Source organism: Aedes aegypti, chromosome 3, assembly GCF_002204515.2.
Source record: "Aedes aegypti strain LVP_AGWG chromosome 3, AaegL5.0 Primary Assembly, whole genome shotgun sequence".
NCBI lineage: Eukaryota > Metazoa > Arthropoda > Insecta > Diptera > Culicidae > Aedes > Aedes aegypti.
Window position 1 is genome coordinate 116,717,479 of NC_035109.1, and position 24,584 is coordinate 116,742,062.

At 39.6% G+C, this 24,584-nt stretch overlaps 1 protein-coding gene across 16 annotated transcripts in view; it reads right to left on the minus strand.

Moving 5' to 3' along the window:
- Positions 1-24,584, minus strand: part of LOC5564339 (voltage-dependent calcium channel type A subunit alpha-1) — a 481,779-nt gene that overhangs the window by 141,818 nt on the left and 315,377 nt on the right. For 13 of the 16 annotated variants that reach the window (XR_002502607.1, XM_021854672.1, XM_021854674.1 and 10 more), the window contains 6 exons: positions 19,527-19,586; positions 8,858-8,962; positions 8,433-8,456; positions 2,159-2,356; positions 1,880-2,094; positions 1,164-1,816 (listed from right to left, as the gene is read on the minus strand). Coding sequence is in view for 15 of the 16 variants with exons in the window: in XM_021854672.1 (XP_021710364.1) it covers positions 1,164-1,816; positions 1,880-2,094; positions 2,159-2,356; positions 8,433-8,456; positions 8,858-8,962; positions 19,527-19,586 (1,255 nt within the window). In the remaining variant the exon portion in view is untranslated. The remainder of the gene's footprint in view (positions 1-1,163; positions 1,817-1,879; positions 2,095-2,158; positions 2,357-8,432; positions 8,457-8,857; positions 8,963-19,526; positions 19,587-24,584) is intronic. The other 3 variants (XM_021854669.1, XM_021854670.1, XM_001648647.2) reach the window with 1 other exon arrangement.

A 24,584-nucleotide genomic window follows, 5' to 3' on the forward strand; every position in this document is an offset into this window, starting at 1 on the left:
TTGCACTTGATTGCATCATTGCTACATTTAATTATAATCAAACAAGCCTATTTCAAATGGCTGACATACTTTTACAAATGTTTTACAAGCAAGTTTTCGTGAAACAAATAAAACAAACAAACTAGCAACCCTGCTGAGAACACATGCTTTTGATAAAACGTAAACAATTTTCGTTGGCGCGAAACCGATTCACTGCCTTTTCTTGCCCGCCAACGGCGAAAACAAAGGGTTTGACGTTTCCGCACTTATGAACCCGCCCGCACTTCTGAAGTGCGGGGTTCAATAAGGTGGGAACTGCGCAATACTGAAAACTGTACCTTGTTTTGTTATTGTTAAGCACTTTTCTTATTGTTTGTTTTATTGATGAATACTTGAAACAAGTCGTTTTTGTCTCGAACTACTTTTATGAGCAAAGAATTGTTTATACCAATTGATTAGAGATTATGTGTAAAGTATATTATAAATGAAAAATTGAAGGTATGTAAAACAATATCAGTTGTTGGAAAATGAACTCTTTCTAATCTGAGCAAATATGGTAACCCTAGCCCTCAGGCATTGCAGAATTCGATCTCATTTGAGTATGAAGCACGATCAAAGCAAGCAAAGAAAAACATCCCATCTGTTGCGGTCCACGATCGTCATTGTATCGCAAGGTGTAACAAGTCTGATAAATGGAAGCAGCGAGCGAGAGCCCCAAAGAGAGAGCGATGATAAAATCCATTTTTCTCGCTTGTTTACCGTTGGGGATAGGTGTTTTTCTTTACTGGCACGATAAACAATCCACGAACTTCCAATAGCAATAGTGTCCCCAAGGCTTGGAGCATGTTTAGAGAGGTTTTATCATGCACTACTATCCCCCCAATCTGATCAAAGTTGTAGCAGTATACGATAAACAGTCTCTCATAATGTGCAGCATGTTATGATAGTTACAGAGAGCGATACGTGAGAGATTCTCTCAATTTTCTCAGGATTCAATCCCTGATCGCCCTATTTGAAAGCTCTCAACTATTAACTGTGGAAATGCTCTTGGAACACTCAGCTGAGTCACGGGCTATTTATCACTGGGGTTGTAATGCCAATAATTAGATGACCCCAAGGAACAGACAAACATACTTTTTCTGACAATGACAGAAAGTTAATCGATCTCATCAGCAAAAACTTACGGATTCGTTGGAGAGAGCACGAACATCGAAGAGTACGGCAACATCGGTTTCGGCCCATCCGGAATGTCGTCGTCGTCCTCTTCCTTGTCTTCTTCCTTTTTGTTCGCCTTGCTTCCGTTCCCCCGGGTTGGAGAAGGCGAAGAAACTTCAACCCGGGGCGGCGAACCATCGGTTTGCAGATGCAGTGCTCCCATCTCCTTGTCCAGCTCCATCTGCTGTTTCTCTTTGTTCTCCTCCATTTGCTCTTCCTCGGCAGCGGTCAGCTCTTGTGCATTGGCCAAATTGTCGACAGCGATAGCCAAGAATACGTTTAGCAGTGTGTAGTTACCGAACAGCACCAGGATGATGAAGTACAGCGAGTAAATCATTCCCTTTTTGTGACCTCCCTGCGATTCGATACCCTGATACATAACTTCGTTCCAATCCTCGCCGGTTAGGATCTGGAACACCGTCAGCAGTGCTATCGGAAACGTATTGAAGTTGGTTGGCGGCGTTCCATCCGGCAGGTTGAACTGTCCTCCGAACAGTTGCATTCCCAGTAGTGCGAAGATCAGTATGAACAAGAAGAGCAGGAACAACAGTGAAATGATGGATCTCATCGAGTTGAGTAACGATATAACTAAGTTGCGCAGTGACGACCAGTACTTTGTAACCTACGAGAATCAAAGGAATTCAGTTAAATGCATCTTTTATAATTCAAGTTCATTGTAACGTACCTTAAATATCCTAAGTAACCTCAAGGCTCGCAGCACAGACAAACCGAATGAGCCTCCCTTCACCTCAGACCACACCACCTCGAAGATAGATCCACTGATGACGACGCAGTCGAACCGATTGAACGACGACTCGAAGTATATCCGCGGCCCCAAGGCATACATCTTGATCCACATCTCCATCATGAACAACCCAAGGAACACATACTCGGCGTAATCTAAAATATTAAGAATTATCATTAAGGATCGTACCTCGCTTCTCACCACCTCCTGTATACTCACAGAGAAACTGCGTCAGCCAGTTCGGTTGGCCGTAGTGTTCGACCGCTACGCACACCGTATTGAAGAAGACCAGCACGATGACGAACCAGTAGAACCACTGCGTCTTGACGGTATGCCGGATCCAGAAGCGGAAGCGCTTTTCCGCCCGCCAAAACCCGATGCATTTGCCCTGCGTTTTCACTTTGGACTTCAGGTACCCTACGGAATGGATGTGGTAAAAGAATAAGATTAGAAACTTGACGCACGGTTGAGTGGATATTCAGCGTTTTTGGAGAAGCGATTTTGGTTCATTGCAAGCTTATTGGAATTATTGTTATTGGCTTAAGTTTATTGGAAGCAGTGTCTAGCGAGTTGGCGAGGAAAAATATATAAACTTGAGTGCCTAAAGTATACGTTGGTCGAAGCTTAGGATCATTTTTCATATTGCTACAATGGAAATTTGCTGGGGAATTTCGTTTTAGATTCTACTTAGTACTCTAATTTACCCTTGATATAGGTGATTTTTGAATTTAATTTCTACGCAAAAGCAATATCCCTATCTGGACTTTTATAACCTGCAAAGCAGCCCTGATTGTTTCTGCCAAAAATAGACGTATTGTTTGATCCAATGGTAGTCACAGCATGTTCCGAATATACCGCTATCAAAAACCCACACTATACAGGGTTCAAATATGGTAGTAATAGCCTTTGGAACCACTACTGTTGGTTGAAGTTATCATACTACCGGTGTATCAGAATATAAGATCAGATATTAGATTTGGTCATTTTTTCGTAGAAATTTTCTCAACTACAGGACACTTTACAAACTAGAAACAACTGTTGATACCAGTTAAGTTGAAGAGTATTAGCAAATTAAATGGAAATTGTTCATCTTCTACAACCTGATAGCTCACCAACCCATCCCGAGATGGATCATGCTGAGTCTGCTGAGTTGTGGAGAAGAGCGAAAGAAGGAAGGTCGTTGGCGAGAAGTGTGTAGTCTTTCAATATCTAATGAATAATGCGCTCTCGGCTAGGCATTGCATTGTGTTTGGATGGGCATCTGATTCTTCCGAAAGAGGTACGCTTTGCAAAAGAGGAACACGTGATTATTGAGTTGAACTCTCGTGATGTAAGGGTAACGCGCCCTACCTTGTGTACAGGAAGTCGTGAGTTCGGTTCTCATTGAGAAGACATGTAAATTTTTCGCAAATTTCGCATCAATTTGTCCGTTTAATACAATTGCAACGTGTTATGTAATGTTTAGTTTTACGGTAGATGTTGATTAGTATTTGATTACAATTGTCTTTAAACATCATTATTTGAAACCCATGCAATATGGGTATTTTTGAAACGGGACAAATGTGTAGATGCCGGAAATCGATGTCTGACGCCATTTTGTCGGTGTTCAGACAGACCGGACTAGATGATTTTTTTGCCCTCCAAAGGTATGTGAAGAACTTCATCTAATTTGATTTTTCCGATGCAATTGATGCAGATGTATCTTTAAATAGATAAGTTTCATTAATAACGCAAATATTTGCGATGATGCAGATGTATCTTTAAATAGATAAGTTTCATTAATAACGCAAATATTTTGAGATATGAAATGCTTGGGGTGCGTGTTTCTGACACTATTAAAAAACACTTGGTCCAGTCTGTCTGAACACCGACCATTTAAAGATCCAAGATGTCGACTTCCGGTTTGTGAAAATCATCATCGATTTCCAGCATCTACTATTCGATTCCGACTCGTAAATACCCATATTACATGGGTTTTAAATGATTTCCACAAACAGGAACTCGTCATGTTGGAATCCATTCGATTTCCGGCATCTACTCATCGGTCCTGTTGTAAAAATACCAATATTGCGTGGGTTTCAAGTAATTTTGGCAAATCGGAAATCGCCATCATGGATTCCAAAATTACGTCAGACATCGATTTCCATCATCTACTCATCGATTCCGTTCCAAAAATATACGTATGGTGTGAGTTTCAAGTGATTTTTGCAAACCGGAAGTTGCCATCTTGGAATCCAAAATTGCTTCAGACTTAAATTTCCAGCATGTACTTATTGGTATCGCTCGAAAAATACCCATATTGCATGGATATTTAGTGATTTTAACAAACCGGAAGCCGCTATCTTTGATTACAAGATAGCGTCAGACTTTAGGTAGGCGTCGATTTCCGGCATCTCCACATCTGTCCCGTTCCAGAACCTATTTTACATTGGTCATAGGTCGTCATCAAACATGAGCGGTAATTTGAAATTCGGTCCTAAAAATGTGGTCGTAAAAAGATCAAACGTAAAAGGAAGTTGTACCCTCCTTCTGTATTACTAAGTGGAAGGAAGTATCCTCCTTCTATATTACTCGTTAGGCTATAATCAAATGCATCAGAATGAAGATTTATAAATTAAATATTTAATATATTTGTTACAAACTTTATTGTTAATACATTATACTACATTATAATTCAATGTTTAGGGAGTTAATTTGAATCACAATATTTAAAAAAATAAAAATTGTAAAAAAACATTTCATTTTTTTGGATATTCTTAGAATTTTTCAGAAAATTCTCCTGGAATTCTTACCAACATTGAACTCATCCGAAAACCCCTGAAAATGTTCTTGAAATCTTGAGATTCTTTCGAATATCTCTATATATTTCTTACGGAATTCCTAGTATTCCTTTAGAAATTGTCCTGAGATTCCTCATAAACAAACAGGACTCTTCCAGTATTATCTCTGGTATTCTTGCGGATATCCCTCTGAGATTTTCTAGTACTGTTTTTTCTCATATTTTGAACAGACTCATATTCCGAACACTCGGTTTTCTTATGGCGATTTGGTTGAAATGTTTCGTTGAAATATGTCATCAAAATACAAGGAAATGATAGTCAATTGCAATTCAATTTTAACGTCTTCCAATCTGTTTTATACCTCAGGGGTAATTATGATTTTTTAGTTCGAGGTCAGTTAAACTAGTCCAGATTAATTTATTTGCGAAATTATACATTTCCATACCATTAATTCATGCTGTTCGGAATTAGAATCAAGGAGTTCGAAATATTAGACAGAATTAACACAGTGTTCGGCATTTGAATCAAAATGTTGTTCCATACTTTTACATAAAAGCAATACTAACAATTAAAAAATAAACATTTTTATCGGCACACCTAACAGCTAACAATCAAACTTTGTGAAGAAAATATAATTTTCACAAATACCATCTAATTTATGCCATCTAACTTATACCATCTAATTTATCTAATTTAAAGTCACTGTTGACCTTAAGGGTTCGGAATATGAGTCAAAATGTTACATCTCCTTCAAATTCTTCTTGAAATCCTACTGAAATACTTTCGGAAATGCTACGGTAGATTCTGCTGGAAATTCTGATATACCCCAGGAATTCTTACAAAAATACCTGTGGCGTTTCTTCAAAACTGTGTATAAGATTCTGGAAATCGGTTGGAATTCTTCCGGATATTTCTCAAAGATCTTTCTGAGATTCTTCCGAAAATCTTTCTGAGATTCTTCCGAAAATCTTCCTGAACATTGTCCGGAAATATTAATGAGGTTCTTCTGGATATCCTTCTAAGAGTTTTCCTTTTTTCCAGAAATCCTCCTGGCATTTTTCCGGAAATACTATAAGGATTCTTCTGGAAATCTTTCTCATGTATTTCCGGGCATCCCTCTGGGACTATCCAAGGAACCCCCCTAATACTTTTTAGTATAATTCCAGAAATTGTTGTAAAATTCTTCTAAACCTAATTCTAATTCTCTTAAACCCTTCAGAATTCCAAGTTTTCTGGAAGAATTCCGAAAGAAATTTCCGTTAATATTTCCAGGCAATTTTTAGCAGGGTCCCAGTAATTATTAAAAAATAAAGTTCAGGGGGATATACGGGAGAATCTATGGAGATTTTTTTTTAATCCCAGAGGGCTTTCCGGAAGGTTTTCTAAGAAATTCCTGTACGAATTTCAGAGCAGATACGAAATTCGGGAAACTCTCCGATGGATTTTCGGAAGAATCCTAGAGAAATTGTATCAAAAATTCCTGACAGATTTCCGAAAACATCGGCGAATAGTTCCCGGAACAATTGGAAGAATTTTCTCCAGAAGCTCAGAGGTATTTCCAGAAGTATTTCAAGCCTATGTTTGAAATACTCCAAGAAGATTTCTGGAATGATTTCAGCTGGATTTCTGCAATAATTCAAAGAGATTTTCTGGAAGAGTATCAGAACGATTTCCAAATGATTCAAAGGAAATTTCAGAATTTCAGAGAGATTCATAAAAATTCGAAAAGAATATCCGTAAGTAGTCAATATGAATCTCCGGAAAAAATCCAGATGGGTTTCTGGAAGAGTCTCAAGAAAGAAAGAAAACTATTTTTTTTGAATATTATAGTTTTGAAAAGATTTCTTGGGAATCTATGGCGAATTTCCAGAAGCATTCCAGGGAGATTTATGGAAAAAGTACAGAAGGGTTTCTTCAAATATCAGAGTGCTTGATACAATAGTTTTGGAAATATTTACGAAAGAATTCACGAGGGATTAAAAGAACATATCAGAGACATAACTAAAATAATTTCGGAAGTATTTCCGAAAGAACGTCAGGGAATTTCTGAAATGGTCTCTGAAATATTTGCGGAATAATCCCAAAAAGATTTTCGGAAGAAACCAAGGAGTATTTTCGGAAGAATCCCAAAAAGATTTTTGGAAGAATCCCAGGATTTGTGGAGGAACGACATAGGGATTTCTCGAATAATTTCAGACGGAATTTCTAAAGGATTTCAATAGGAGTATCAGAAGAATTCTGCAGGCATTTTAGAGGAAGTATTGAAAAGGAGAAGGATTTTATGAAGTATCTCAGTGAGATTTTTAAGAGCTATCTTAAAGAATCTCAGAGTAATTTCCTGATAAAAAAAATACCAGAGTAATTTTGTGATAAATTCCTTAGAAAATTCTTTAATAGAACTTCTTAAAGAACCCCAGAGCGATTCAATTTAAAATCCCAGAGGAATTTCTTCCCAAAAAATGTTAAAAGTATCCAAAGTATCTTGAAGTATTTCAGGAGTATCTGTGCAACTATCCTAGATGGATTTTCAGAAGCATCTCAGAGGTATTTTCTAATGAATCGCAAATAAATTTCGGTCAAACCTTGGAAAACTGTGCTACGTTCGCATGAATCCTGTGCTATAAAAATTCCCGGTGCGACTTATCAAATATACTCATCAAAGTCATTGGTGATTGTGAAAACCGATCTCTTCAAAATGAAGTTATAGTGATTTTCTTGAGAAATTGCTTTTCTACTCTCTACTCTCTTAACCCTAATTCAATATACTGAATTCGCCGTAAAGTTAAATGGGCTCGTAATGCATTCTTCGCCGTCCCACACCGTTCTCCTGAACTTAGCTAGAGATGGTTCTAAGCAGGTCCTTACATTAGGTGTGACGCCCAGCTTCAGCTTTTTCTGGAACCCTTCGTATTTCTCAGTTCGCCAAATATCCGACTTTTGTTGCAAAGCGTTTTAGGCGGATGAACAAAACTTCCACAAACTTATCTATGTAGTCAGCGAAACAGGCAAACAGGCAAACAGGTCCATTTGTTAGATCTTGCAAAAATTATCCCTTGATTGTTAAACCACGATCTCCCCAAGAGACCTTTAAGGCGAAATTTACATTAAAAATCAGGTACGAAAGTATGTCACCCTATTGTAGTTCCCGGCGAGATTCATAAAAACTGTAGTCCTCTCAAGAGAATCAACGAATTTCCCATTATTAATTTTATATGTTTGAATAGTTTCAAATTTAATTACCCAACATTTTGGGATTTGTATCGTTGGAAAGAATAAGTTTTGATCGCAATCATCTTTGTTATGTAAAACCCGAAGTTCGTAGACACAAGTGTCAATTTGGACAAATTGAGATACAAAAATATGAAAAATAATGGAGTAGTTCTGGTGGGCTGCGATCGCACGACTCCAAGCATGCTAAACATGGCACGTTTACCAACTACAGAACAGACATTTTTTCTAAATTGACACCTGTAATTACGAAATACGGGTTTGGTTTAGCTGTAATAAGCATTACAACCCTAGTTGCGTTATGTAGTATTATTATCAAAATCAGAACCGCTTAAAAATATATCATTGGATAATTCTACTTAGTTGAAGCTTTCAGATTATTAGTCAAGATGTACCTATATTTTTTACGATAATTATCTACTAGCATCTACAAAATCTACTCAAAAATATTGTTTCAAGATTGTTCTTGATCCTGTAACAGTTACCTTTCTTGCGTTTGGTGACAATAACTGAACAAGAAACATCGTGTTTTTCCGTTGTGTTGATCGAAAACAAAACAAAGGTTGTAAAAACAAATTAAACAATTTGATGATATTAGTTTGAAATAAAATGTAAATAACTGAAATCGTCAGGAGGAGGAGCGTTTTTTTACGAAGATGGATAGTAAGAAATAATTCAAATGTGAGTTTTTAGTGTATGATACAACAGGCAATTGCATTTCCGCTTCAATTCACACTCGATGCACTTGAAGGAGAATGGTATAATACGCTACAATGTACTTGAATCATGTGAATTTACGGATTGATTTCATACTACCGAATTTTGTAGATTTGCATTTTCTACCAGTCTCTCCAAATTGATACCTTTACCAGAGACATCTTTGCCATCACCACCCTATTCCTCAACTCACCGTCATCTCCGCAGTCATCGTCGGGATCGTCCTCCTCGGTGTCGGTTGATTTGGATTTCCCTAGATTTCGAAGCTTTTTCCGCTTGGCTGCGGCGCGTCTTCGAGCTGTGAATGGAAAGCGGGAAAAGAGGAAAACGGAAATCGGTATCAGAAGCTTGTTTTTGTTTGTACGTTGGCGGGAAACGTTCGGTGGTGTGAAAGCTTGTTCTTTCGATGACACCAATACTACCATCCCCCAAGAAAGCAATGGTAACGTTCGGTAGCAAAACAAAACGTGCTGATAAGAGAACCTAATCAGTTCATGGTGGCGATTTGACGGCCAAAAGTTGACAGCTCTTCTATTTTGTATTGGTGCCACGCGAGGCACGAAGGGGAAATGGTGTTCATCCGAGCCAGACAATGTTCACGCCAATTTGACGCAATCGCAGAATGAGCTTTTCCGGGTGATGCTTTGTGTGGGTTGAATTCTTGGCAGTATTGGTAAAAGTTTTCATTTTTACTGCAATCGTGTTTGTGAAGCTAGGACATAAATGTCAAAATTTGGCATTATTCTATGATGTACTGGGGGGGGGGGGATAAAAAGCTGCAGTGTGGTGATGGAAATTTGACTTTCACTGCTTTTCACTATGTTAGAAAAGGGTCATCTTTCTGGTGGCTCAAGTCCCAGGTGAAACATAATTTGCATGCGTATCAGGCTTTCGACACAGATACCACATACAGTGAATTATATTCAAATTTTCTTCGTGCGAACTGAACAAAGAAGCCAGGCGATAATTTGGTCAGTCGGGAATAGGGTGTTGGGCCCAATGGTTGTACTGATAGATTTTCTTGGTATCATCTTTCAAATGCCACAATATTAAAAATAGATTAAGATAACATCGCAAAGCAGGAAATGAACAAAGCAGATAGGTTGACAGACAGTTTCTAGAAGTGATACCTTCGCCAAAATGACCCGATACCCTATTGGCTCATGGAAAATTTCGTCTGCGTGTCGCACGCAATGATTTTCCTCAAAAGCTGGTGTAAAGTAACAGTCGTCAAGAAGATGGCATACAATAAATACTATCCTAAACCTCAAGCGTTGTTTGCTACACTCATCAGTAGAAACGTCAAGTACTCGATGAATGCCTCGGAATAAACACGGTAATTTATAAGCTGGTCACTGGTTCTGAAGCACCAATTTTCAAATAATGTATCACATTTCCTTGGTTTAGCGTAAAACCTTGTGTTTCATAATTTATTCTTGCTTGAGTCTAAAAGCTGGTGGAGGATTTCTTTTTAGAGACTTAGTTATTATTTAAAAGTCTCTGATTTAGGCAAAATGATCTTAATGTCACTTTTTTCTACTTCTCGAAGAACTGTTCTTTGATTGATCAAAGGCTTCTTTTTCAAATTTCAAACAAAGCTTTCGTATTTGATGTCTTTTGACGTTAACTACGTCTTACGGCAATATACTGGGTGTCAATTGAAAATCTAGAATGTTGCGACCGTCACGAAATTATGTTAGAGTTTGAACTAAAGGAAGGCTACAATCGACTTAAATTCAAATGCAGAGAATCACTTGGCGTAGTTAACGTCAGGCGGTCGTGTCTTATACACAACCCCCTCTGATTTTTAACCCACCAACAGCGATTAAAATGCTGAATTTTTGTTTAAAACATTCTTCTATGAAAGGCATATTTCATTTTCTTTCTTGTATCAGCTTTCAAGATAGTACAACTTCATGGCGGGACAAATTATCGATATCTAATGAAACAGGTGAATCGATTTGACAGTACTTATATTAATCCGATACGATGGAGTGGTGTTTGTATGTCACGAAATAATTTGAGAACAGGACACCCAATTTGCACAATTCTTTCACTATTGTCTTCTTGAAAGGCTCCGACGTGTTCGTGTGACGGAAAAGTTTAGGGAAGTTATCGGAAAATTAGCTAAAACGGGTGAGTACTAACATGTCATTTTGTATAGGAGACCTTGACATTTTTCAACAGCCTACTTGATGACTTGATGGCAAGACGAAAATTGCCGGGACCACTTGTTTATAATAATTACAAAACCCTTAAAAAATATGTCAAGAGCTTTCATTGTTAACTGGAGGATCCTGAAAGTTTTACTGTACAGATAACCCTAGGAGCCACTGTAGGAATCTTTAAGGAGATTCAAAAAGAATTTCACTAATAAAAAAAAACACGATTTATCATTATTGAATTTAAAAAAGATTTTTCGGGAAATACTTGCAGCATCTTAGCATAATCATAGACGTTCGTGAGATTCCCACACACCCACAATTTTCTTCACAAATGTCTCGAAAGAGAGTTTCAAGATTTTATTCGGTGATTCACCCAAGGATTTCTTCTGAAATACATCCAGGGACACACCCAAGAATCCTTCCTTTTAGTAGGTCTCTTTTAAAAGACTTGGTCACTTTTTGAGTGCCAGCCTCTCTTTTTATTTTTATTGGAAGGTCTTGAAAAATAAAATCTTTTTGTACAACATTGTCTCAAAAGTTACTGATTTTACAAGTCCTTTTTGAACTTTTTCTCTAGCTGTGGAACAATTCCAGATTTGTTTTCGTTATACTATCGTGGACTGCTAATGGCATTACACCAGAAATGTTTCTAATATTCGCAAAATAATTTTCCCAAAAATTCGTCTAGAAATTTCTTTAGAGATTTATCAAGGGAAACTTAAAGGAATTCCTCTGGAATATACTCCATGAACTCCAACGCAACTTGCTCCAGTAATGTTCACATGAATTGCTCTGAAAAAATTCCAGAGCATAATCCAGTGGATTTCCACCAGAGATTTTTCTACTTATTTTTCCACTAATTTCTGCAGCAATCACTCTATCAGGTCTTCCAAAGATTCCTGCAAGAGTTTTTGCACGAATATCATTCAAGGTCAATCCAACGATTTTTGAAATATGTTCTGGGTTTTCTCAGCGGAACTTCATAAGAATTATTCCAGGAGTTCCTACTCCATTTTTTTCATATATTCATCAGCCATGTTTATATGGATTTCGTACAAAATTAATTTACAGTTTTCCCTGAGAATCGCTCAAAATTCTTCAAGGAAATTTATGAAGAACTCTTCCACGAATTGCTAAATAATTTCGGCCACGGATTCTTGAAAGTTCTACATAAATGTATCAAAGAATGACTCCAGCATTCCATCAAGTGATTACTTCTACAGTTCTCAAGTAATTACTGAAATAAAATCCCATGGATTTTAAAAAATATTAAAGACTTTTTTTTTCAGCGAATGTTGCAGATTATTCCAGTAATTCCTACGATCATTCCTACACATTTTTTTTAAAGAATTCCGTCGATGCTTTTTCCAGGAAAAAAAATCGTAGTGAATTTTACCTAGAGATTCGATTGTTTTTTTTTTGTTTTAATAATTATTGTTTCAAAATCCAAAACATTTTGCAGAACTTCCTTGGAGTCTAGGTGTTGTTTCAAAATTTCCTGCTGCAGTTCGACAAGAATTTACTCGTTTCGTGGTCGCGTCTCTCCATCCTCGGTTTTGCCTCATCCTCGCCAAATCCGTTCACCTAGTTCACTACGCTCTACGCCTTCATGTTCCCCCCGGATCCGAAGCGAACACCATCTTTGCAGGGTTGCTGTCCGGCATCCTTCCAGCTTTGTCCACCATCTGGATACTGGATTCCCGTAGAGTTGGGCGAGCTTGTTGTTCATTCTTCGCCGCCTCACACCGTTTTCCTGCACACTGCCACTGATCACCCGGCATTCAAAGACTACAAGTGCTAGCAGGTTCTCCTTGAGTATTGTCCACGTTTCATGCCCGTTGACGATTACCGATCTTATAGGCGTTTTGTACATGGTACATTTGGTACCGTTGAGAATCATTTTTGGCCGTAGCTACTTATGGAGGCCATAATAACCCTCCTTACACTGATGATGCACTTTCGTATTTCACGGCTAACGTTATTGTCAGCCGTCAGCAAGGATCCAAGGTAGGCGAACTCGTCGACCACCCCGAACGTATCCCTATCTATCGTAATAATAACACTGGACGTATTCACCACCAGTCCAACTTTTGCAGCCTCGCGTTTCAGGCGGGTGTGGAGGTCTGCCACCTTTTCAAATGTTCGGCCGCGAAGCATACAAATTGACTGGATTTCGTGAAAATCGTACCACGACTGTTAAGCAAAGCTCTGCGCATGACATCTTCTTGCGCAATATTGAACAACTGAAAATCCAACACCTTGTCGTAGTTCCCGGCGGAATTCAAACGAATTGGAATGTTCGCCTGAAACCTTCACACAATTTTGGTTTGCACACCTTCCATCGTTGCTCTTATCACTCTTGTGAGCTGTCAGGGAAGGCTGTTGTCGTCCATGATTTTCCATGGCTCTACGCCGCCAATACTATCGTATGTTGCTTTGAAATTCATGAAAGGATGATGCGTTGGGACATAGTATTCACGACATTTTCGAATGTTTTCCCTACAGTAAAGATCTGGTCCGTTGTCGATCGGCCGTCAACGAAACCGGCTTGATAACTTTCCACGAACTTGTTTACTACAGGTGACAGACGATGGAAGATCATCAAGGATAACTTTGTAGGCCATATTTAGAATGGTGAATGCTCGGAATTTAACTTGTAGATTATTAACCCTTCCTTTCACTCCTCCGATAGCTGTTATGTTTCCCAGATTGCGCCTATCAGCCGATGCAGACAAATGGCCAGCCTCTCCTGGGCCATCTTTATGAGCTTAGCTCCAAAAACCATCCTTACTAGCAGATTTATTGCGTTTGAGCTGGTGAATGGCATCCTTAACCTCCCTAAAAATGGGGGCTGGATGGTTTCCACCTTCCGCAGTACTGACGATTTCCACCGTAGTATTGATTTTAATTGCTGTGCTTTCAGCGCCATTCAGGTGTCCGTCAAAGTGCTGCTTCCACCTTTCAATCACCTCTTTTTCGTCCGTCAATATGCTTCCATCCATATCTCTGCGCATCTCGGCTCGTGTCACGCGAGAGAAACTCGCGTCTGATAGAGTCTGAACTCGCGTGTTTCTTGGAAACGTCACAGCTGTTCCATCTTGTCGCACCCCGCCTCCTTTAGGCAGAGTTTTTTTTTGTCCCGAAAGAGGCGGGTCTACTGTTGCCGTTTATAACATTCCACGCTCTGCCTCGTCCCTTGCAGCAGCATGACCGGGCACTGCATTTTTCTCCATAATCTACCTATACTCCTCGTCGAACTAGTCATTTCATCGACTCCGACCCACGTACCCGACGGTGCTCGCAGCTGTATCGTTGGTGGTTGCTTTCAGTGTACTCCAGCAGTTCTCAAGAAGGGCTTCATCCAGCTCACACTCTTCCGGTAATGCGGCCTCAAGGTGCCGCGCGTATGCAGTTGCTATATCCAGTTGCTTTTCCCGCACTAAAAATCATACCGGGCGGCCGTCGGTACCGTACGCTGTTAACGACGAATAGTTTTGGGCGCAGTTTAACCATCGCCAGATAGTGGTCAGAGTCGATGTTAGCACCACGTCGAAGATGTCAGAGAAAGGCCGTCCATCAATCAGAACGTTTGTGATTTTGTCTGCTGTGGTGGTCTCCAGGTGTATCGGTACGGAAGGCTGTGCTGGAAGTAGGTGCTACGAATGGTCATATTCAAGTTAAGACCTTCCTTAGCCTAGTGTTATCGTTCGCGACCATGCTGAAGGTTCGCAATTCGCTACGAATAATCTACTCCGAATGGATTAGCTACATAATTTCAGCTAGTTTCGGAGTCCGTAGAAAGCCCGACTCGTAACTGCCTCGCGGATAACATCATTGCGATAATGCGTCGATAGTGTACCAAGATACAAAAGCTTCCACTACTACAAATTTTGTATCACCCATTACCATTCCGCTATCACCAATAGGTCTGGACCCACGTTGACCACCAGCCAGCTATCATATCTTTGTGGAGTGGATCGAGAACCCGATCATCGCTGTCTCCCTCTTCATATTCTTTCTTTATTCTCTATTCTTTATTAATCCAACGGACTTTTATAGTCTAATTGAATGATTATACTAATTAAAAAAAAACTTATTACAGAACATGAAGTAAACATAATGAAAGGCATAATATTACTACAGTCGTTTAACAAAAAAAAAGGTCGTACATACAAAAATACTCTAACGCAAACAAAACATAATCGCTTCAAACATTAGGAAATATTGACAATGTTACAATCATCACGATTACAATTATTCTGGTTTCCACGTACAATTTCTCTTGACGAATTCGCGAAATCTTATATTTGCTGGCCATGTAGATGATTTTAGCGCTTTAGGTTTCCATTTGTGATCTAGGATAACTTTGAATGATACATAATCCAATGTACTGCAATCAATCCAACGCGGTACGAGCTTCCTTACATTTTTGCATTCAGTTTCGCAGACGTCTAAACATCTAGATACCATGTGCTGAATTTCACTTTCAGTTACCCTTCCATCAATATTAGTTAGCAGTAGCTCAAAGTCTTCATTGCCAACTCCTGAATCGGATAAGCATGATGAAATATCAGGAGTAAACGATAATCCACTGTGATCTCTCCCTCTGGTTCCATTTTCAAGATGAGATGATGAGCACGGGGTTGAATGACGATCCACGGAAGTAACAGAGTTGTTCGTTGCGTTTGCAGAAAGCGTTGACATGATTGATGCCACTTTTGTTTTCAACTCTTCGACTTCAAGCTGCAGTGTGGATTTTGAATCGGCGATCGAGATATCTGCTTTCTTCTGGTCCGTTCTCCACTTCACAAATTCGTTTAAACAATCGTCACACAACCAAAAACTGTTTTTTTTCGGCGAGGATACCGCATCAAGTTTGCCTTTATCCAGTCCAACACAGTTAGCATGGTACATTCTGCTACACAATCCATTGCACACAATGTACGGCAGCTCTCCCTTTGCGATGTGAAGATGGCACTTTGCACAGATCATGGTTTGATGAATTATTGCAAATTTCGGGACACAATATTACAAAAACAGATCTTGCTCACGATGAGCTAGCTTTGGCGTTGTCAGTTTCAATTTTACATTCAGATTTAGAAATTAAACAATAAAAAACTCAACGGTAATAGAGCAAAAACGTAAGCCAAGAAACAAACGCGTCCGAGTTTGGCATCAACACACAACAATATGCACGAACGTCTCTTCTACTGCTCGACGTTCAATCCCGATGATGTCGATATCATCCAAAAAGACCAGGAGTGTATGAGAACGTATGATAATTGTACCGACTCTCTGCCCACCGGCTCTTCTAATAGCGCTATGTTAAAAAAAAACAAGTTAGAAAGTGTGCTTCAATCCATCTCGGACATAATTTGCCACAACTCTTTTCTCTTCACTAAATCATACGTTTGGTTCGTAATCTATAAAGAGATAATGAGTCTGCAAGTTGAAGTTGTACTCCCGGAATATATTTGGGATTTGATCCGTCATTGATCGGCTCTCTCGAAATCCAGTTTGGTAATCACCAACGAACGATTTTCCATGCGGTCTCAATCTGTTGAAAAGAATTTCAGACACGGTTTTGGGCGCAAAATGTTGGAGTGTTATCCCTTTATAATTGGCACACTCCAGTTAATGTCATTTCTTGTACACAGGGCAAATGAGACCGTCCAGTCAACTAGTAAGCATTTGTTCTTCTTACTTTCTTCGAAATGGGTGAAGGAGTTCGTGCTCCTCACCTCCATCCTTCCCAGGAGCCTTGTTGTTCTTCATCCCACTAATAGCTTTCTTTACCTTATCTAGCGTTGGTTCTGCAGTCAATTCATTGCCATCGATTCTAATTTTGCTAACATATCCAGATTCATTTTTTTTGTTCGACGGGGTTGGTGGTCTAATGGCTACCGCTTCTGCTTCATAAGCAGAAGGGTATGGGTTCAATCCCAGGCCCGTCCTTTTCCTCGTACTTTGTAGTTGTATCTTTCACTTGCTTCTATCTTCCACTCTTAATACATAACAGTTGAACAGTTGAACAGTTGAACAGTTCAACTTGCCTTCGCCTTCTGATATTTGTGACATTTGCATTGCAGCCACCCGTCGTATGAGCATTACCATCCTTCGCTTTACACAGCATTCACTGGGTGTCTTCAAACAGTCCCTGCCAACGTGAACTTTTTTACCACATTTCCTGTCCGGGCCTTTTCAGTGAAGCATCTTTCCACCGAATTTGTCTCCCGAGGGATAAGCTTCAGCGGGCAGACCGACCATCCCACCTTGGTCTTACCAGCCTCGACGAGTTTTTTGGCTGCAGCGACTGGTAATCGGATCGTCGCTATTTACATACCCTCGCTATTTGCATCTTGTACAGTTCTCTACATTCGATCCCTGTCTCCTGGGATAAGGCTCTTACACTTGCCTCGTTGCCCAGCGACTTCACGACGAGCTTTCGGCAGGTTCAGCCTGCCGAAATCGACGATCGACGGATCTTTCTCCTATCTCCTATCTGGATGCGCCCGGTTTTCACCACGTTCCAGCTGCTTCAGCAATGGATTCTCCCTTATTTTATTGAGAATCGCCGCATAGGTTGTCTAGTCGCTTGCCTCAATGACAAGGGCATCACCCTTGCCTTTTTGGCTTCTTCCGCTCTAATCCGCAAATCCTTCTGTCCACGTTCTGCGGTTTAAACGGCTGCTCATGACCAGCTGCTTGATCCTGAGGTGGACATTGTTTTTAGTCTTGACGAACTGTTAGAGTTCGTTCACCTTCCTATTCACTTCCGACAACTCCGACTTTGTATGCTGCCGGTCGTGTTGCACAGTGCTACTCTCCGACTTTGGTGTGAATACTTGACTCAAGAGGCCTGCATCCCGCTGGTTTCCTGGTGGCTCACTCGGTGTGCTGCATCTGCTAGTGCTGGCTACTACCGTATGTGGTATCACTGGTGATCTCTGCATCTTTCCGCTCCTTGCGAATATTATCGCGTCTTCGTTTCCCCCACTAGATTCTCCATCCAAATCACTTATTTGTTCCATTGGATTGGGTCCCCCTTTGGGTTACTATCTCAACTCATTGTATATAGTCGCCTCTCGCCATCCAATGGTTGTCTATGCAAGCAGGGAGGTCATGCTAAAGTTGACACAATCTTTCCGAGGAGTTATGTTCAGAGCCGGATCGGCGTAGGTAGGATTGTTACATCTGAGCCTACTACTCACCGAAGTTGGTGACCAGTTTCGAACGTACACTAAAGCCTGCCACGGTTTTATCAGGACGGAGATAGTCTCCTCATGGTCCTACTCGCCGTTTCCAAGTTGGTGTCACCCTTCCTTACTCATGGAACAGTAGAGTACACTGCCAGATCACGAATGTAAGATACGTGATTTCTTGTAGAGATTCAACAGAGCCCGCTGATGAACCCCCACCATATTCTAGGTAGCCCATGCTGGAGCTCCTAGTCAGATGAACTAGAAGCTCGGTGCTATTGGATGAGTTTCGCTTGTAAAAGGCAACAATCCCAAGCTCCCAGCTCCCCTCACTCTAGCTGATGTAAGAAGGGCAATAGTGTCCGGTTGCACTACCAGCTAAGTACGTAATCCTTAGTTGGCGGTGTTTGTCATCGCTCGAACCGTGGAAGCGTGAGGTAGGGACTTGTGAGGACCAGAGTTATGTTGGGCGCTCCTACCTGGTTGTCGACTCACCATTTTGCAGCCCTCAGTGAATACCTGTGGAAGAGCTCTTCTTCTTCTTCTTCTTCTTCTTCTTTCTTCTTCTTGTTCTTGGCATTATGTCCTCACTGGGACAGAGCCTGCTTCTTAACTTAGGTTCAATGAGCACTTCCACAGTTATTAATTGAGAACTTTCTTTGCCAAAATTACCATTTTCCGCATTCGTATATCGTGTGGCAGGCACGATGATACTCTATGCCCAGGGAAGTCAAGGAAATTTCCATTACGAAAAGGTCCTGGATCGACTAGGAAGCAAACCCAGACACTTTCAGCATGGCCCCATAGAACACTAAGCTGAAAAACAGGCTCTGTCCCAGCGGGGACGTAGTGCCAAGGAAAGATAGAGATTCTTAGAGAAATTTGTGAACGAGAACTTCAGACGAAAACCTCAGATGCCTGTGAGGCATCTTTTGGAAAATTACTGCCTGAAGTCTTGAAATTAGCAAAGGAATTCCTGTACAGTTATATCTGGGGTTATCCATACAAATTTCCAGCTTGGATTTTTGAAGGCATCTCAAATGACATTCTTGAAACAATTTGCCAGTAATATGGTAATTCCTGAAGAAAATTTGTACAAATATCTGAATTAGTATCTGATTGAATTTTCGGAACTAAAAATAAAAAAATAGTAAAGGCACGAGAAATGCTTATCGTAATTTACAAGATTTTTTTAGAATTTTTTTCGAAGTGTTTGACCGGTTTCTCTGTCTTATTAAAAATTATTATCTCTTGATTCCGTTTTTAATTTTTGTTATTTTCTTGAACCCTGTGGGGTCTCTTGTTGGAGTCCCTATAATCATTTTTTTTTGGTAACATTATGCTTAACATACAAATTTTTGGCTCGGGAACATATAACGCACCTCTGTTGGCAACCCAGAACGGTTCCAGGCCGTTCATGAACTCCTTTCGAACATCGTTTTATTGTGGATATTTTATGAAACAGTATTCAATAGAATTTAACAGAAGCTTAACCTACCTTCCATTATGTGCATCTTTTCCTCCTCGGTGGTCCTCTCCTCGGCCAGGATAACCTCCTCTGTTGTAGGCATTGCCGCCGTTGTGGTCGTAGAGTTGGTCCAAGCCCATTTCAAAGGCGTTCACCGAACCGTTTCGCGAGCCATTCATCCATCATCCCAGTTGAAGGTTTCGAGCCAATGAGCACCGCGCAATAGGGAGGGTGGTAAAGAGAGAAAGCGACAAAATGAAAAATGCAACGGAGTGGCAATTAGTGAACCAATTAGGCGTGGCGTAATTGAACAACAATGCAGCCAAGCCCGGAGCTCGGAAAAGCTTTTTCTCAAGTGTCGGAGCCTCCGGTCTTCTGGCTGGTGGGGAAATGAAAAAAAAGAACGTCGCCAATCGGTCGAGTTGGAAACCGAGCCTCAAGGGATGCTGGAGGCTGCGGGCTCTGGTTGTGCGAATAGGATTATTTGGGTACCGTAAATTCTGGTGGAATTGATACACTTGTGGAACGGATTTCAAAGTGTGCTACATTGCTTCAAAATGCCTTTGAATAAATAATAGAGTATCTGACATATGATACCACCCTTTAATTGCACTAAGTAATTTCCCAGTTTCCCTTCAGTATACAAAGCGTGAAGTTTGTATTCTGGATTTTGTACGTATTCTAAGTAGATCTTGTAACTGTATTTATTCTATTTCATCTGGCAAAAAGTTAGATCATTAATTGCGAAGAATTGCATCGTGTTTAAGGAGAATCGACTGTAGTGCTCTTGAATATATTCCAAAAATTATATAAATATGAGATTTTTAAACTTAATTGTGTAAATTTCAAGCATTTCTAGTTGAATGCGAATTCATTGTTACATGGCGCTGTAACAATACATTATTTTTACAGAAGTCTTCAGTTGTAGTGAGCCATTTATTTTGTGAGATTTTTTTTTCTGTTTGCAATAGAAGTATTCTATTTCAAGCATTAAACTACTTTTCTTTTAGATTGTCTCTATTTGAAAACTTTCTACCAAGATACTGATGTTAATGACTGTTGTTTAACGTGACAATAAAGGATGCACAATGATACGAATCAAAATTTTAGTACTTTAAAAGTGTTTTCTCTATTCTTGTTGATTTAAGACCTATGGCAGTTTTTCATAATTGGGTTTTGCATCTTATAAGCAAAAAAGTTGAATAGGGTAGGCTTTACTAAAGATTTAATTTTGACTTAAACTTTTTTATTTGAGGAAATTTTTGGAGAAGGGGAGAGGAGGAGACTTGTTATCTAGCTCTTCATCCAAACTGGCTAAATTGGTTCTAATCTAGGATTGACCCGAAAAATCCGTTTTTGACTTACTTTCTAGTTTTAAATTTTATGTGAATGTGATTTTAAGAGAGTTGTAGAATAAGTAATGGTACATATTTAAAACAAAATACACTTGAAAAACTCGAAATTTGCCTGTAACTCACAAGATTTTGAACTTACACTACTCACCATAAGTATGGAATCGCATCACCTTGTATTGCAAAACTCCAGTTGAATTTTGCAGCACCCCCCAAAAAGTTTAGCATCACCTAAAAACAATTATATTTCTGATTACCTCCTACAAGGTTGCGGCCCTCAGCAAAATTTATCAGAAGCTTGAGAGGAATTTGAGACAGCGCTGTTTGATTAGCAATTTTGGCGCTTCGTGGCGCTATTGTGCTTGCAATTTGGTAATATTTTAGCAGGATCTAGTTAATTATCCCGACTGCCTAGATTCTACCCCATTACCCCGAATCCCATTACCCCGAATGCCATCAACCCGAACGCCGTTACCCCGAATTCCAAAACCCCGAACGACCCATCACCCCGAATGACATTACCCCGAATTCCAAAATCGTGGGGAAATGTCATCAATATCATCATGTCAAGATAATTGTAAATTCGGGGAAGTTGCATTCGGAGTGATGGAATTCGGGGTAATAGTACATTCGGGGTAATGGAATTCGGGGTGATGGCATTCTGGGAAATGGCATTCGGGGTAATGGGGTAGAATCGGTCCACGGAAGGAAATTAAGTGGAATAAATTAATAACTTGAAAAATATAAGAGATAGGGTTTTGGTGTCTTCTGAACATTTGTTTGTCTGGTAAAGGCGCTTTATATGCAAAAGTGTCCTAAGAGCCAAATTTCATAGCTTTCGAAATTCGCTCTCAAACATTTTAATTTCAAGAGATAAACAACAAAATGTTCTACAATATTAAAGATTTTAGAAAATATGAAAACTTTGTAGCACATCATATTTTTGCTATATCTAATAGTTTGGGAGATATAGGTCACTTAAGAACTTTAGAGTTCTGTTTGATCTTTCGACCTTGACGCTTGCTTTTGCCGGAGCGAGCGACGAGGGCAAGATCAAACATGTCGCGCGTCGATCTCGTAAGTGAAAAAGTGGCGTGATCGGGGAGTTCGGTTGGAGAAAGTTAAAAAGTGCCGCGATGGGTTCGTTCTTTTTGATCTTTCGACGACCTTGACGATTGCTCCTGGGCAGTGCGTCAAGAAAGCCCGAGATCGTCCGTGTTTTTTTTTTGGGTCGCGCGCCTATTTTTTTTTTCTCAGTGCTAGCCGAGCAAACGAGTGAAGCTGAAAGTGGATTGTGGCTGCTCAGTCAAGGATAACGGATCAATTGGTGAGCTCGTTTCATGCTACTATTTCTAATCTATAAAATATGTATGACTGCACATTTAATCGTTACAATGGTGGGATGTAAATATGATGTTTCAACAAACTATGGATGGTTCGTCACTGTGAGTGTCGACACAAACTCTGATTCATGATTTATTTATGTTTAACATTTTTTTTTCAGAACGCCCCTTATATACCTTTATTTTTGTAATTAAAAAAACTTTGAATGGTTCGACACTACAAGTGTAGACTTGCGAAAGGTTCACTTTATTCAACAAACTTTGGATGGTTCGCCACTGTAAGTGTCGGCATAAGAATAAGAGTGTTCTATGATGTCCCAACCAATTGAGTCTTTTGTTTCTTTTCAAATGAGTAAAATATAATAACACATGCTTTCGTACTGACAGCTGTAGGAATGTTACATTTAGGTATTTGTTCAACAAACTTTGAATGGTTCGTCACCTCAAGTGTCGGCATAATTTTCCTCTACATAGAAATTATATGAACAATTATATTTACGTATAAGCATGTATATATCTCACAAATCATTGTTTATCATGGTCTAATCGCTTATCAAAGTGAATCCTTTGACCCAACGATCCTCCCCATTAACAAACATCCCTCCCAGTAACCTTTGTGGAGATGCAGAGGCAAACACGGTCTCCAAATAGCAAAGGTTACACACTAACATTCCTTCCCTCAATCCCACCTGACTGCAAGGACGTGGCCGGCGCCGTTATTGACCTTGTATAAATAGAGGCACTGAATTATGCACACTGAAGAAGATTATGGCCAATCCCAGCTGAACTTCTAGTTGATTCTTTGTGCATTTTCACTGACTTCGGTCAATCACGGAATAGCAACCATTGATATGTGTAGTCAGTCTAAGCTAAGCTAAGCTAAGCTATAGGTCACTTTAGAACTTTATTGTCAAAAATCGAGTTTTCCTCAATACTGAAGGAAATATCAAGTTTTTGCAGCAAAGTTGCATAATATGTGGTCTTTCAAACGCCGCCAAAAGAATAATTTCATCGGACCAACTCCACGAGTTATGGGCAGGCTTGATAGGAACTCCTCTGCGAGGCAAAGAGGAGGCGATTTTGCCGTTTTTCTGAGGAGAGAAAAATGAACTCAAAATTTTCAACACAGATCCTCAAGCGGTTCGAGTGAGAGTGCAAAAAAATGCGAGGATTTTTTCAGGTACTCTCTCTCTCTCAACTCTTGAGTCTGCCGCCCGAACAGACAGTCCTCGGGGAGTTGTGAGAGCACCCTTTTTCGATGGAATTTTACTCTGTTGTGTTTTGAGCTGCATCTTCCTCGTTCTTTTTTCGTTGACTCTCTGCTTAGCATTTTTTCGCTCCCTCGCAAAGAGGCAAAGGCAGCACGTTGCTCTAGAGTATGTCACCGAACTCTGATGATGTTGAGGAGAATTATCAAGCCTGGTTATGGGCATCTAAAGATTCCATAGTTTTTCACTTAAATTTGCTTATAACTTCAAAATCATAGAAATTGCAAACTTGCAATGTTCAGTAAAAATGTGTATCATTACTTCTTGAACAACTTTTCTGAAGACCATATTCCCGTAAAATTACAAACAAAAAAGTGAGACAAAAAAAAACTGATTTTTTGAGTCCACCCTAAGTCAAAACTTTCAGAATCAATTTACCCAGTTTAAATGAAGAGTTAGAGCAAAAGTGTCTTTGACAAATTTGTTCATAAAAATAGTTCGCAAAAGAGCGTAACCACAAATTTCCTCAAACAAAAAAGTTTGAGTCAAAATTTGATCTTAAAAAAGGCCCACCCCATTCCACTTAGAACAACTGCTCTCAAAACATGAAGCGCCTAAAATTGATAAGAACAGAGAAAGTTGTTTTTTTTGCTAAATTTGGACTTTTGTAGGATGTAAAGGAGTTTTTCCTAAATGAATTATTTTCGAAATTGTTTAAAAATAAGCAATCATTTCGATGCATTAGACGATTTTTTCAGTGTATTAGAATTGAACTCCATTTTGAATCAAGATTTCCTTACAAATTGCGAAGAAAGATGACTTCCATATTTTGCCGAAGACCCTTAAAGATCGTAAACCATTTCTTAAGCATCTAGACTAGAAGAGATACAGTCGATCGCAAGAGACCGTCGTAATAGAGAATGATTATATCATTAAAATATTTGGCCGGGGACTGAATGCTAATTTTATGGTAGAGAGGGGTTTTCAGTGACACTCGATTTTTGAATTTTCCTTCTTTTTTCGTTAAAATAAGGCGCTGGAAAGGTAATGCGAGATCATTATAGCTGTTTTGTATCATAATTTTCATTTACACTACATTTCGACTCCTTTTCGAATTTTTGGGAAATTTTATGAGCAATCACTTCATTTCATATTAGCGTTGCATTATCATTCGCTCTGGATGGC